Source organism: the organism of the source record quoted next, unplaced genomic scaffold (genome assembly GCF_019419815.1).
Source record: "Pyrus x bretschneideri cultivar Hongxiangsu unplaced genomic scaffold, Pyrus_bretschneideri_v1 Contig54, whole genome shotgun sequence".
Taxonomy (NCBI): domain Eukaryota; kingdom Viridiplantae; phylum Streptophyta; class Magnoliopsida; order Rosales; family Rosaceae; genus Pyrus; species Pyrus x bretschneideri.
The window spans coordinates 1,515,519-1,531,314 of NW_025999792.1; the positions used below are offsets into that span (position 1 = coordinate 1,515,519).

A 15,796-nucleotide genomic window follows, 5' to 3' on the forward strand; every position below is an offset into this window, starting at 1 on the left:
GTTAACCTCGTCAGTGGTAAATCACTCACGAAAAAATCCTTTACAAACCGTCGGTAATATCCTGCTAAGCCAAGAAAACTCCTCACCTCAGTGACGGTCCGTGGTTGCTCCCAATTCTCCACTGCTGCTACCTTTTGAGGATCCACCAAAATGCCTTGAGCAGATATGATGTGTCCCAAAAATGCCACTTGATCTAACCAAAATTGGCACTTGCTAAACTTAGCATATAGTTGGTGTTCCCTTAACCTTTTCAACACCAAAGTAAGATGTCAAACATGCTCAGATTTAGACTTAGAGTATACCAGGATATCATCAATAAAGACAATAACAGATCTATCCAAATATGGCTGGAATACTCGGTTCATTAAATCCATAAAAGCTGCTGGTGCATTTGTTAATCCAAATGGCATTACCAGAAACTCGTAATGACCATAACGAGTCCTGAAAGCTATCTTAGGGACATCCTCACTACTGATCTTCAACTGGTAATAACCAGACCGCAAATCAATCTTAGAAAATACGCAGGCGGCTCGAAGCTGATCAAACAAATCATCTATAGGCGGCAATGGATAACAGTTTTTAATTGTTACCCGATTCAATTGGTGGTAATCAATGCATAGCCTCAAAGTCCCATCTTTCTTCCTCACAAACAACACTGGAGCTCCCTAGGGTGAAGTACTAGGTTGAATAAAACCTTTATCCACTAATTCCTGCAACTAGATTTTCAATTCCCTCAACTCAGCAGGAGCCATTTGATAAGGAGTTAAGGATATAGGATTAGTACCTGGAAGCAAAGCAATAGTGAACTCCACATCTTGGTCTGGCGACAATCTAGGTAAATCATCAGGGAAAACATCAGGAAAATGCCTGACTACCCTTACATCCTCCACGCTACAAAGAGCAACATCGTTCAACACTATATGAGCTAAGTATCCCTGGCAACCTTTTGATAACAACCTTTTTGCTCTCACAGCAGAAATAACGCGATGTCTCACCCCACTCTGCTCACCCACAAAAGTAACCACAGGTAATCCAGGACGATGGAAGGTAACTATTTTCCCGTAGCAATCAATGTTGGCACGGTTATGGTGCAACCAATCTGTGCCCAAAATCACATCAAAATCAACAATATCTAACGGGATAAGGTTAGCTGGCATAACTACATCCTCCACCATCATTGGACATCCTGGATACACACAATCAACATAACATCTCTCCCCTCTAGCCATAGCAAACTCTAAATCATACCCTAGAGGTGTAAGGTGAGGTTGCGTCACTTGAGCAAATGTATGAGAAATAACAGAATGTGTAGCACCACAATCAATCAATACTCTAGCAAAATAACCAAGGATATTTAACGTACCCATGATCAAGTCAGGATTATTCTGAGCATCATGCAGAGAAATATTGTGGATGTGCCCCTGGGTCTGCTGTCGTCCACCACGACCTCTGCTAGTCTGGCCACCTCGACCCTGCACATTACACCCCTAACTAGGCTGACTAGACTGCCTTGAAGATCCCGCACTACTAGTAGCAATCTCTCCCGGCTGAGGCTGTCCTCCCTGGTACCACTAAGATCCACCCGCTGGAATGGGAGGATACGGCATATAACCTCCGAAGTACTGAGCGTACCTACTCTGAGAATAAGGATCCTGGGAATACGGATACTGTCCTGGAGCATAAGGAACAACGTCACCCTGATAATGGTAAACACCACCACGACCCATCTGACCATAACTACTAGGCCCTGGAACTTGCTGGATCGGAATATTTTGTTAAACCCTAACGGATTCCGTTAAAACTGATTGATGGCGTAAGCAGTTTCCTTCCAAACTGAAGGAATATTCCGTCTTCTTCTCCGACAAGCCGCCGGTCACCGGAAACTGGAAAATCTTTAAAACCTTCGTTTCTCACTCGTTTCTTCACCAATTTCTATGAAATTTTCACCAATGGAAAGCTGGAGATGAGTAGAACAACGTTATACCTATTTGAAACCTCAATGATCATAAGATCTCGTCGAAGAAATTCGAGAAAACCCAGCCAACTTCAAAACTAGCTTTCCCGACGTCCAATTTTACCCAACGAACCACCCCGAGCTTCTTAAGGACCTCACTAAGCTTCCTATAAGTTTCAAATTCCCTGAAAATCAATATTCCACGTGTGCATGAACAGTGACAAAATCGGAGGCTTATGGTTCGACGTGAAATCGAAGGATTCCTTACCTGAATTTGGTATGGTTGAACTCGTATGGTCCTCACGAACACAAAGGTACCATTTTCCACTTCGATCCGTCACATTTGCAAGGGTTTTGAGTCCCGTCTGTACAAGCGAGAAGGAAAGAGATAGAGAGAGTTTGCGATAGAAAGAAAGAGCACGGGAGAAGATGATGTGGGTGTAAGTGTGTGGTCCAGGTGTAACCAACCAAAACAACAAAACAACCACCCAAAATGACAAATACCCGCCAAGGGCAAAATCATCATTTCACACCTACGGTACGAGTAATTCGGAACGGGCTGTCATATTAACAATACAATGTAGTTTTATAATTACTTATGAAATACACATGCAACTTTGAAAGTTAGGTTTTCCTTATGCATATTCTCCTCATGATATTCAAGCAATAATGTATATCTAATGTGCAATCCGTCTGTGATATACAGATCAAATATGAATATGCAAGACTCATTAAGCTTTGTGAAAAGGCATGCAACCTTAAGAGCATGATATTTGCCTCAAGTGAATTACAATTATCAATCACAAGAAGCTCAATCCAATCCTTTGTTTGTCTAAACATCCTAATGGTGGCCAATTATCAAGACAAATAGATAATTTAAACACGGTGATTAATAATTCAGAGCAATCATGCATAATTTCATAAGCAAATTGATGAGAAACTACATATTCATGCTAAGGCTCGTATCCTAACCCTAACAAAAGGAATTAGTTACACACAATTATAATTAAAAAGCAAAATATTATTACAAGCATGGATAGAAAACACCTTGTAAAACAAAGTTGAATCATAAAAGTTCCCTAAGTCAAATCCTCCAAAATAGTGCGTTGAAAACCCTAATACACGATACGTTATATTTATAGTGCTTTATTCCTTATCCTAGCTAAACAAGGCTTTCTAATAAATCTAGAAATCTAAGTAAAACAATAAAATATAAATGAATAGGTTTCCTATTTAAAGTCAAATTCAGACTGTAGAGAGAATTAGACTTTTGACCAACCAAATCAACTCCAATTTGGTTCCAAAAGGTATCTTTTTAAAGCTTAAGACGTCTCCAGCAAATACTCAAGGGAAAACTTCCTCAAATTATGTCATCTTGACCCTCAAAATGCCCCAAACGTCCAAAAGTGTCAATCTAGAAAAACTGCGAGCTGGACCTTCTTTTCTCGCCACGATCAAACAGCTTGGAATTAAATTCTGAAATTTTGACACAATCATCTTGAAAGAATCACAAACCCACTCCAATTGGAATTACTCGAAAAAAATTTCATTTGATCATGTTTTACACAAAGAAGATGTGCATGTCGTACAATTGGAATATAAAACAAAGTATCAAAATTCAACCAAAATAACCAATAAATTATAACCAAGAATAGGGTAAAATATATAGTATAATGTCGAGTCATCGTTAGATTTGTTATGCGAGGTAGGAAAAGTATATCTCCAATAGAGGTAGCAATCCAACTAGCAAATTGAAGAATTAGCAACTAAGCTGATCTTGTATATTTACAAGGTCATTTGTTGCTTCTTCAAGTTAGCAAATTGGGTCCCACCATTATTCAAAAGTGTTATTGGGTAAAGAGTTTGAAAATAAAATTGGGGATTCACAGGATAAGATAACGTTAAGATATTAATATTTCAAAGTGAGAGATAAAACTCGAACATTTTGTTGAAGAGTGAATTAGAATGACAAATTTTTGTAGTAACAAAAAATTGTCAAATAAATTTAGAGTGAGTTAGATAAAACTTATTTGAAGATGCTTTAAAAATGGGACACGACTACATGAGAAATTGAGAGAAACCTCACCCGCAAACAAAGAACTCAATTCGAAGTGCAGTTACTTATGTGTTCGAGATGGAGATAGTAGATACCGTTTCCTTTTACAATTGTTTTCCTTGATTTGTGGCAAAGGCAAAAGCCAAGAAGAACAGAAAATTCAAAGAACAGTTTATTTCTTTTTTTTTTTTTTTTTTTTTTTTTTTTTAAGGAACTTTAATAAAAAACTCTCACTTTAACGAAAAACTACATTTTTACACTAAAAAGTCAATCCTGATACTATTCACTTTACCATTTATTTTGCTATTGTGGTTAAAACTCAAAATTTTCAAGTCTTTTTCATTATTTTTTCTTTTTTTTAAGCTTAACAACAAAAAGTAGTTAAAAGTGGTAGATGCATAAAATAAGAAAGAAGAGTGATTGCATAAAGGTTGAGAGAGAAAGAGTAAAGTATGAAAGGGTTAAAGCCGTTGCACGGCTTTGGAGCAGTTTGCATGTGAAAAGTAGAAAATTGGTTCAAGGGCTGAGTACCAACACCGACTACTTTACCATGTCCGCGTGGTATGCAATGTCTGCATGACTAGTTTTCTGTGTACTCCACATATTACTTGTATTTGTATTTCGTCGCCTATGCATTTTATAACATGAAAAATATATATACTATCTGATCATAAATATAGAAAATTAATTCTATTTCTTTCAACATGCACTTACTCTATTTTTTTTTTATTAAATCAAAATATAAATCACTTATAACACTAGATAGTGCACCAACATACTACAAAAATAGGCTTATTAATTTAACCGCTCACTGAAAATGCTATTCCCCCCTCCTCGGAAATTGATTTTGTCTCAATTTGCCCTTGAAATTGCCATTTTCAACTCTTTTGGTCTCACTTCATCCCATTTCGTTAAGAAAAGTTCAATTCAAAGGTACTTTGAACATTTCAGTTTTTACACACGTATTAACCTCCACATTGCAATGGTTACACCTTAAATTTATTGCAACTTGCATACACAGTAACTAGTAACTACTAATATCACGCTGAATAGTGACATTGAACCACATTTTGTTGATTATTTGTTGACGTAGAATAGATTGGTCAAACTGGAAACAAGCAATCTAGGTCAAATTTGATTCTTGCGAAACAAAAAATGTTTGGGCCTATGGTTCCTACACCTCCACATGTGAAGCCCGTTTGCTACAAGTGTGTTTTCATAAGGAAGCATAATGAGAATGATGAAATAGATTAATATAAGGCACACCTCATGGCGCAAGGTTTCTCTCAACGCCCTAGGATTGATTATTTGGAGATGTATTCCCCTGTAATGGACATTATAACGTTCCGCTACCTTATTAGTTTGATAGTTTCCAAAAAACTGAATATGTAGCTTATGGACCTGGTAACTACATATCTTTATAGGAATCTTAACATCAAATCTATATGAATGTTCTCGAATGATTTACATTGACTAGATCAAATAGTCCTAAACAACGGAACACCCTCTCAATTAGCTTGAGGCTTACACTCTATGGATTGAAATAATCCTGACGAGTGTGGTATAACTATTTGAGTGAGTATTTGTTTAGTCAGGAATACATGAATAATGAATTATGCCCATGCATGTTTATTAAGAAGTCACATTCTGAATTTTTCATAGTTGCATCTTATGTTGATGATATGAATTTCATTGTGACTCTCGAATAGCTTCAAAAAACTACCGCGCACCTGAAGTTACAATTTAAGATGAAAGATCTTGGAAGAACTTGATTTTTCCTAGGCCTGAAGCTTGAGCATTGTTCGAACGGTATTTTGGTTCATCAATCAAACTACACTCATTAGGTGTTGAGACACTTCAATGAGAAAGCGAAACCTTCAAGTGGTCGTTCAGACGCTAGATACAAAATGAGATCCTTTCCATCCTAGAGACGAGAGGAAGAGGTTTCGGAGCCTAAAGTCTAAACCTGAGTGCAATTGGCATTTTATTGTACTTAGCTCAGTGCACTAGATGGAACATTTCCTTCTCTGTTAATCTTTTGGCAAGATATAGCAACGCGCTCACACATTGACAATGTACTGGTGTTAAAGACATCTTTCATTACCTCAAAGGTAATAAGGATTTGGGCTTGTTCTATCCCTGTGCATTCTCAAGTGGAGCCGCTGCCCCCTTGGCCTTCGAGTTGATTCTCGTGTTCTTGGTTATGTTGATGCAGGTTATTTATCTAACCTGCATAAGGCACATTCTCAAACTGGTTATGACTTTACCATTGGAGACACCGCAATATATTGGAGGTCAACCAAGTAAACCTTAGTTGCAACTTCTTTGAACCATGCAGAAATTCTCGCCCTACGTACATGAAGCTACGTGTGGATGCTTCTGGCTAAGAGTTGTTATGGAGCATACTCAAAGCACTAGCGGACTTTCCTCCGTCCTTGATGCCTCTACAACGAGTTATCGAGACAACGCCGCATGTATCGACCAAATAAAAAGGTGATACATTAAAAAAGACAGTATTGCGTTGAAATTTTTCTTTTCACATCAGCAACAAGTTCTTATTTTTCGCCTTAGACTATGGATTTTTATCCTACCCTGATTTTTACTATAACGAGATTTTGTGAGTTCTACTCCTTAGACTTTCTTCCATTTGTTTTAAGACTCAGATTTGCTCATTGGGTTGACGACTTCATTAACTATTCTTACTTCATTGCTAAAGACCTAATACAACATTTGTTTAAGCATTACACGATCAAGAGGGAGTGTTGCAATCCTAAATTAACTAGGAGTGTGATTGTGTAAAATATTATCGTATCTTTTAGATAGTTTTTTAGTTGAAAGACAAAAATTCTTCCTTCCGTACTATTATAAATAAAGACATGGTGAGGTAAGAAACCACGCACCCCATAATCACCAAATTCTCGCCTCTCTCTTACCGCTGTTGCAATTGCTGTCTCTACAATTCTTCAGCAAAATAGGCTTACAACAAATAATTTATTTGAATAAAACAAAAAAAAAAACAAAAAACTAGTCATAAAGAAAAACGGTTAGAATGACAAGAAAGTGAACTAGAAAGGAAGCAAGAAACATAAATCCAAATAAAAGAATTGAAAAATAGACAGGAGAAGTTTTTGATTGTGATGGAAATACGGATGGTACATCACATGTTTTTATGTAAGCGGTGAGAAATTTTATTTTTTAAGTTATTAAATTTTTAACGCACATATCCTATAATTTGTATAATAATATGTGATGTACCATTTCGTGTGCCGATCACATTGAAAGATCTCTCGTTGGACAGAAGATGACTTAATAAAATGAGAATAGGATGCTGTGATCACAGAGCGTTTTCCAGAAATCCTTGAAAACTGTTGGAACTCCCAAGTTCCCAACTCTGTATTTTTCCACAAATTCCTTCCCACCCACAGTTCCAGAGACCAAAAACAATTAAACTTCCTCTAGTTGGGTTAGTTTGTCATGCATGCCTGTAATATTTGAAAAAGTTGGGTTCCTTTTTACTGGTCTCTGTTTTATTCCATTCTTTTTCCCATTCTTTTTTAGCTTTTTATAAATTTTACTGATTCAAATAGATCGAGATAGAAACAGAAAACGAAAGGAAGGGGGGGGGGAAGCGACAGAGAAAGTAAGAGAGAGAGTGGGAAAGGAAGAGGAAGAGAGGAGGTTCTTGTGAAGGAGGGGATCTCATGTTTCCTTTTCGCGTTGAATTCTCGCATAGCTTTTTTGTGTGACGCACGCATATACACACACTTGGTGAGAGAGGAAAACCAAAAACAAAGAAAGAAGAATAAGAACATATATAGAGAGAGAGAGAGAGAGAGAGAGAGAGAGAGGGAGCTATTGGTTTCTGTCCTTGATATGTTTTTGGTTTTGGTTTTTGGGTTTGTATGTAAAAAAGCTAATTTGTCGAATTTGAAGGCTGCATCCACACCTGACCAGAACTCTCCCTGTAGAGAACCACCACTTTGATTTCAGTTGCTGCTTTGCCCTTGGATTTTGGTGTTTTTGGTTATTTGAATTCCAAGAAATGAGAGCGGGGCTAAGTACGATCCAGCAAACTTTAACCCCAGAGGCGGCAAGCGTCTTGAACCACTCGATCGCCGAAGCGGGTCGACGGAACCACGGCCAGACGACGCCGCTACACGTGGCGGCAACCCTTTTGTCCTCCCCCACCGGCTTCCTCCGCCAAGCATGTATCAAATCTCACCCCAATTCCTCCCACCCTCTGCAGTGCCGTGCTCTGGAGCTCTGCTTCAGTGTGGCGCTGGAGCGGTTGCCCACCGCCCAAAACATGAGCCCCGGCATGGAGCCCCCCATCTCTAATGCTCTCATGGCTGCCTTGAAGCGAGCTCAGGCTCATCAGCGCCGGGGCTGCCCCGAACAGCAGCAGCAACCTCTCTTAGCAGTCAAAGTTGAGCTTGAGCAGCTCATCATCTCAATTCTCGATGACCCGAGTGTTAGTCGGGTCATGCGGGAGGCTAGTTTCTCTAGTCCTGCAGTCAAAGCCACCATTGAACAAACACTCAACTCTTCTGCTGCCTCCGCCGCCGTCAATTCTTCCCCAATTGGATTGCAGTTCCGCCCCGCTGGCCCCACTGTGCCACCCGCGAGCCGGAATTTGTATTTGAATCCGAGGCTGCAGCAGCCGCAGGGAGCTGCAGCACAATCGGGGCAACGTAGAGGGGAGGAGGTCAAGAGGGTTGGTGATATTTTGTTGAGAACGAAGAAGAGGAACCCAGTTTTGGTTGGCGATTCGGAGCCTGAGGCGGTGACCAAAGAGCTCTTGAGGAGGATTCAGAGCAAGGAATTGGGCGAGGGGCCGCTGAAGAATGTTGAGGTCCTTCATTTGGAGAAGGAGGTTTCTTTGGATAGGAATCAGATAGTGTCAAAAATGAAGGAATTAGCGAGTTTGATTGAGACTCGGATGTCGAATTCGAATGGGGGAGGGGTCATTCTTGATTTGGGTGACTTGAAATGGCTTGTGGAGCAGAGTGCGAGCTTTGGAGTTGCAGCTCCGGGTCTAGGTTCGCCTCCTGTCCAGCAGCAGGTGGTTTCGGAGACAGGGCGGGCAGTGGTGGCGGAAATGGGGAAGCTGTTGGCGAGGTTTGGAGACGGTAGTGCTAATGGCAGCCGGCTTTGGTTAACTGGGACTGCTACTTGTGAGACATATTTGAGGTGCCAAGTCTATCACCCTTCAATGGAAACTGATTGGGATCTACAGGTAGTGCCAATTACTGGCAGAACGCCGCTTTCAGGATTGTTTCCGAGGTATGCTTGGTGTTCTTATTTGAATTACAAACTAAACTCTCTAACCATGCAACTTGTCTCTGCATTTTTGTGTTGTCTGGTTTAATTTTGCACACGCTACACGATTAACTAGAAAGGTTTCGGCTGATTACGTCTTTCATGTTCGATGGATGCTATCAAGAATTGCAGCTTTTGGAATCTTGAGTAGTTTTAATTTTTGTGTATGCTCAGAGACTTGCCATTTGGATAAGAATTTCAATTTGAAGTTTGTTTGAATCAGACTTGGATAGCATTTTGGATGCTCTTCCACCTGATATATAATGCAGTTCAATGAATAGTAATGTGGGCATGTTAGGCTTGTATACCCTCTTCGTCGAGTTTTCTATGTTTTTGCTGACATATATTCTCTTTTTAGGATGGGGGCGAGTAATGGGATCCTTAGTACCTCAGTTGGATCATTGTCACCAATGAAAGGTTTTCCACCGGCATCAATTGATCAACCAAGACTTATGTCAGAGAACTCGGATCCTGCTCGAAGAGCGCCATGTTGCCCTCAATGTACACATAGCTATGGGCAAGAACTTGCAAAACTGGTTGCCAAGGAATCTGAGACATCATCTTCTGAAACGGAGGCAGCTCAACCATTGCTACCACAGTGGTTGCAACATGCGAAAGCCCGTGATGTTCATTCCAGTGCATTAGATCAGACGCAGGTGAGTTTAGCCCAAATTGATCTAAAAGGTCTTGTTCTGCTATTATTTCTTTCTCTCATATAGACTTTTAAGATCTTATGATTAATGGATATTTTCATTTTTGTCACTTACAGACTAAAGATCAAAATTTGATCCTGAAGCAGAAGACTCAAGAATTACAGAAGGAATGGGCAGATACATGTTTGCGTCTTCATCCTAATTTTCATCAGCCTAGTTTCAGCTCAGAGAGATTTATTCCAACCCTCTCAATGACGGGCTTGTACAATCCAAACTTGCTTGGTCGCCAACCATTCCAACCCAAATCACATCTGAATAAGAATCTTGGGACTCTGCAATTGAACACAAATCCGCCGACCAGCCAACCATCTGAACGGGCAATTTCCCAACCAGAAAGCCCTGTAAGGACAGAGCTGGTTCTTGGCCAAACAGAAGTCACTGAAACCACCCCTGAGCAAGCGCATAAAGAGCGCATCAGAGACTTTATGGGCTGCATGCCTTCTGAACCGCAGAACAAATTACATGGAATGCAAACGGAGGATAAACAATTGTGTCAAATAGATACTGAATCATTCAAAAAGCTCTACAAAGGTTTAATGGAGGTGTGGTGGCAGCAAGAAGCAGCAACTGCTGTGGCTGAAACTGTGACAAAATGCAAGTTGGGTAATGGAAAGAGACATGGTGCCGGATCAAGGGGAGACATTTGGCTGCTGTTTATGGGCCCGGACAGTGTTGGCAAGAAGAAGATGGCATCAGCTCTTTCAGAACTGGTATCTGGGTCCAACCCAGTGATGATAAGTCTTAGCTCCCAACGTGGTAATTTGCAATCAGATATGAGTTTCCGCGGTAAAACGGTGGTGGATCGAATAGCAGAGACAGTTAAGAGAAACCCTTTTTCAGTAGTAGTGCTTGAGGACATTAATGAAGCTGATATGATAATTCGTGGTAGCATAAAACGGGCAATCGAGAGAGGTCGTCTTGCTGACTCTTATGGCCGTGAAATCAGTCTCGGAAATGTTGTTTTCATCCTTACAGCAAATTGGTTGCCAGAAAATCTCAGACCCTTAACAAACAACAATTCACTTGAAGAAAAGCTTGCCAGTATAGCGAGGAGTAGTTGGCAGTTAAAGCTATCGGTTTGTGCAAGGGCTGCAAAACGCCGAGCCAATTGGTTAACGGATGAAGACAGGGCCACAAAGCCTAGGACTGATGCGGGTTCAGCATTAGGATTCGATCTGAATGAAGCTGCCAATGCTGAGGATGACAGGACAGATGGCTCGCTTAATTCAAGTGATCTGACCGTTGATCATGAAGATGACAATCGTCTCAATAACAGAGCCTTACTCAAAGTCACAACCCCATCAGTACCCTGTGAATTGCTGGATACTGTTGATGATGCCATTGTGTTCAAGCCAATAGATTTCAACCCCATTCAGCAAAACATCACAAACACCATCAGAAAAAGATTCTCAAAGATAATGGGTGAGGGGATTTCATTTGAATTGCCAGAGGATGCTGTTGAAAAAATCTTGACTGGAATATGGCTAGGCCGGACTGGATTAGAGGAATGGGCAGAAAAGGTTCTTGCTCCGAGCATCCAGCAGCTTAAGTCCTGCCTTGGTGGCAGCACCGGTGTGATAGCCGATGAGTCAGTGGTTGTTAGACTTGAATCCGATGGTGCTTCGGACTGCCGGAGCACCGGAGATAGGCTGCCCAGTAGCATCAATGTGGTTGTGGTGCCTGATGAGTTGAGACAACAATAATGCGAGCGCGGGTGTGGGTGGGGGGAGGGATAGAGTTGGTATTTTGCACATTGTATATATTATGGTCAGCGGCACGGCGGGTAAAGATAAAGGCGTTAGAGGAGGGAAAACTTTGGATGGATTTGGCGCAACCTTTCTTCTTTTTCGCTTCTTTTTGTTCATTATTTTCTCATGTTTTCAGCCCCTAAAGTTTATAGTATTTTATAATCATAATTTTATTAATTACATGGAAATTGATTAATAAGATGAGGCATTCCTCTCTGTTTTCTTTTTCCTCATGATGTCTCTATTTTATTAGTTTTTGTTTTATTCCCAAATTTACAGTCAACATTTTTTAGAGAAACCCAAAAATTCAAACCCCAAAACTTTTACTAAAGTTGGTTTCTTTTGATCAATTTGAACAAAACCTAGATGGGATTATATGCAAATTTTCAAAAATAAAGTAAACCCAGAATTGGGGCAATCTCCTCCCTCTGTTGCAATGCCTCCTATTTAACCCTATTCGACTCCGCCAACTATGTCGTGACCTTCTTCCTTTTTGCGCAGCGCCTCGTCCCTTTGCCTCCCCTACTCGTCCCGCTTCTTTGACTTTCGAATTCTCAACTACCTTGCGAGCTTGTCGCTTGAAATTCAGCTCGCGGAACTGTAGCCCTCCACGTCGGAGTGGAAGATGGAGATGCCTGCTCTATATTAATCTACATCAAAGCCGAAGAGAGAAAATTTAATCCAAGATATAATAAGTAGAAAAAATCTTAATCAATAAGACAATTTACCATTTACCAGATGATGGACTATTAATAGAATGGATAGATGTACTCAACAATTCAACATTATACATACATGGTGTACATCTATCCCCTCTATAAAAGTATTGAATTGGCATTGTCCTACATGCCTGTAAAGTACACACATACAATGACATGACATGCACTAAGTAGCCTTATAAGCTAGTCGGCATGGGAAAAGGATCCTCTCCTGATCTCAGGATGAGGATCCTCCTGACTACGAAATCCGGACCGTTCAATTTTAATCCAACGATTTTAGGAGAGGATCCTCTTCCGTCGGCATGAACAAGGTGACCAGGACCATGTTTATATTATATATATTGATCAAAACCACCAGCAGACAATGCCCTTCTATTTTTTTATTCTTATTTTTTTAATTTCAAATGCTCAATAACGAGAAGAAAATATATAGAATTAATGACTTTGCAGTTAATGTGGTGTCTTAGTCAATATATTATCACGTGTCGAAGTTTTTTTTCTATATATCAGTGTATGATTAACTTCCACTATAGCAACCCTTAGTTGAACAAAAATGAGGGTCGAGAGAGGAAAGAGGGGAAGAGGGAGAAAAAGGGTGCAAATTCTAGGGTTAGGGTTTGGATTACTAGAAGCAGAGGTTTCAGGAGGATTCTTGTGGAAAGAGATTCTAAGTTAGTGATTGGTACATGTTGATCTTAAAAACTACCAAGCCTACGTAGCACGCAGACCGAGTAATTAATATGCTAACTACGTCCTTCGGTTGTGTGCGGGGCGTGCCAACTCGTCGGTCGAGCTCGGCCGGGGAGTAAAATGTGTTGATGTTGCGTTGGGCACACTACTGACTTCTTGATCATGCGATTGCGGCCGAGAAAGGAACATGTCTCGGCTTTCGAGTTCTAGAGCCTGAAGACAAGGCTGTTAGTCTTGTGAAGTTCACGAATCGTCAGTGCTGGGTTCGGTCACGGTGATTATATTTATGAGAGTATAAGCATGCCGAATTGGCACCAAGCTATACGGACACAAGCACTTGAAAAAGATGTATGTCTTGATGGTGAATGTGGTTCGGCCGTCAGAATGTCAAACTCTAAAACTTACTTGTGAATATCCAATCATAAACAACTCGACGTTCAATGTGCCGAGCCCAGTAACTTGTAACACCTCACTTCGCCGAGAAGGCTAATGGGATGACCTCTACCAACAAAGACTCGAAAATCCTTGTCGGATAAGACTTGGATAGGTAATCAGTCCACCTCGACGCAGTGCTGTTTATCCAAATTGAAGGTGCTCCGTGGTTGGTTGATTCTGCGGCAACAGTACTGTTTATCCAAACTGAAGATGTTTGCCGATTGCCTTCACAGTGTTGTTTATCCAAATTGAAGATGTTTGCCGGTTGCCTTCACAGTACTGCTTATCCAAACTGAAGATTTGTTGGGAAAAAGGAAAATAATAATCTTAAGGTTGTTGAGAGGTTTCGCATAGAGCGAGAGTTTGCGCAGGGCAATTTGTGTGTTGAATTGGAGGGGGCTTGAATGATGCACTCCCCTCTATATATATAACAGCGAACCTACTCCCGTTCGAACCAGAGATGTATCCGGACAAAAACTCCTAAATCTAATCTGATTAGGATTCGGCTAATCCTAGTTCCAATAGGTTTCTGAACCAACCTTTATAATGAATCAGATTCACACCTGACTTCTCAGCGCTCTCAACTCTGAAACCCCATTGTTGTACCAGGACTTGGCTTCTTCCGTCTTATCCAAATCAATCCTTCTTGTAATATGACTTGGCTGGCCTAATTGGGCGGCTTACGACAGTTGGACGGCCCATAGTATTTTTGGAAGAGCATTGGACCGAACACACACCTGAGCATGGCCCAATAATATTATTTTGGGCCCAAACATTGCCCCCTCGCTTCTGAGGTCTTTGGCCTAGAACTCCGTAGCCGAGTTTCGACCTTGAAGAAGTGAAATCAAACCCTTAAGGTATCTTTTAAAAGACAATGAAAAGTCTCGAATATTCCATCCACCAGGCGCATTTATGAAACACGATTGCATTATTTTAATTCTGTCAGACGCCTTGCCATGTGGCAACTCCTTGGCATGTTCGTCCTTACTTGACACTGAAATGCCTTCTCAAAACTAAAATTTCTACCACACGTCATCATTATAACCTCGATCTGACACACCCCAACCTCAATCAGGTTGTGCTGGGCGTCATGTGAGAGTGACGTAACCATGTGCACAGTTCGGAAGCAATAATGATATAAGAAATGCGAATAAATAAAAACCAAACTAACTAGAGCACGAGATAAGATAAGGTACAAGACGAAATAAGTGTGAATTCATAACCAAAGCATAAGTAGCCTAAGTGCAGTCTAGCATGACGAATATTAATTACACAACACCAAAGGTAATCCTACAATGGTGATAATCTGTCACAGCTGCCGTGGATTCCTCGCAAGCCACCACAAAGCACTCTTAACTAGAACCTGGAGAGGCACAAAACAGAAAGTGTGAGTGGGCAAAAACAAAGCTTTTCAAAACCATTTCAATTATCAAAGATAGTAAACCCTCACCGTAAAACCTGTATAATTTCCCAGAAAATAGAATACATATCTATACCACAACTATGCTCAGAATAGCAAAATTCACAAATATGCCATGTCGAATATCTCATCAATAAAATATGTAAGCCAGGTGATATAAATCAATGCAAATGATATGTCAGTCGGAGTCACCTAATGTGACTTGTACCGCTGAATCTAGAGCTCATCCATCTAGCCAGAGTCACCTAACGTGACCTATATGGCTCAAATCCACATCTCAACAAATATAACTGCACACGAGTCGGAACCACCTAAAGTGGTCTGTACGACAGGACAGGTGTAAATAAATACACTCAAGTGCTACGATCATGTGAAGATTGTGCGAATAATCGCGGGTCATCTACGAGTCAGAACCACTTATAGTGGTCTGTACAATATGACTGTGCACTTAACTTGGATCCAAGGTGAGTGTATGGTGCGGTAGGTGAACATCACGTGAAGGATTGTGCCCTAACTCTAGGCTGGAGCACTAACACCGGGGTGCAGGTTTATGAGCTCTTAACACATCTCACATAATCATCAATTACATAAACAATCTACAACTCACCTGGTACTTACCTGAGCGTCCACCGCTTCAAATCACAATATGCGCACTATATTAATTCAATGATCTAAGTATAAATCAATATGCATGGCATTTCTAAACATAATTTCATTTAAATCGATTTTCTGGGAAAAATCT

The 15,796-nt window shown here is 40.5% G+C and overlaps 1 protein-coding gene across 1 annotated transcript; it reads left to right on the forward strand.

Moving 5' to 3' along the window:
* The first annotated feature begins 8,052 nt into the window (after positions 1–8,052).
* On the forward strand, positions 8,053–12,018 carry LOC103967900 (protein SUPPRESSOR OF MAX2 1-like). Its single transcript, XM_009381228.3, has 3 exons — positions 8,053–9,293; positions 9,688–9,985; positions 10,099–12,018. The coding sequence occupies exons 1-3, from the start codon at positions 8,053–8,055 to the stop codon at positions 11,743–11,745; spliced, it is 3,186 nt and encodes a 1,061-aa protein (XP_009379503.1). The 3' UTR covers positions 11,746–12,018.
* Positions 12,019–15,796: the final 3,778 nt, after the last annotated feature.

What these genes read in the sequence shown, in the direction of transcription:
- LOC103967900 (XM_009381228.3), top strand. Translation starts at nt 8,053, where the DNA reads ATGAGAGCGGGGCTAAGTACGATCCAGCAAACTTTAACCCCAGAGGCG. An exon ending in CTTTCAGGATTGTTTCCGAG is followed by an intron (nt 9,294 to 9,687) that starts GTATGCTTGGTG and finishes TTCTCTTTTTAG; the next exon opens with GATGGGGGCGAGTAATGGGA. An exon ending in GTGCATTAGATCAGACGCAG is followed by an intron (nt 9,986 to 10,098) that starts GTGAGTTTAGCC and finishes TGTCACTTACAG; the next exon opens with ACTAAAGATCAAAATTTGAT.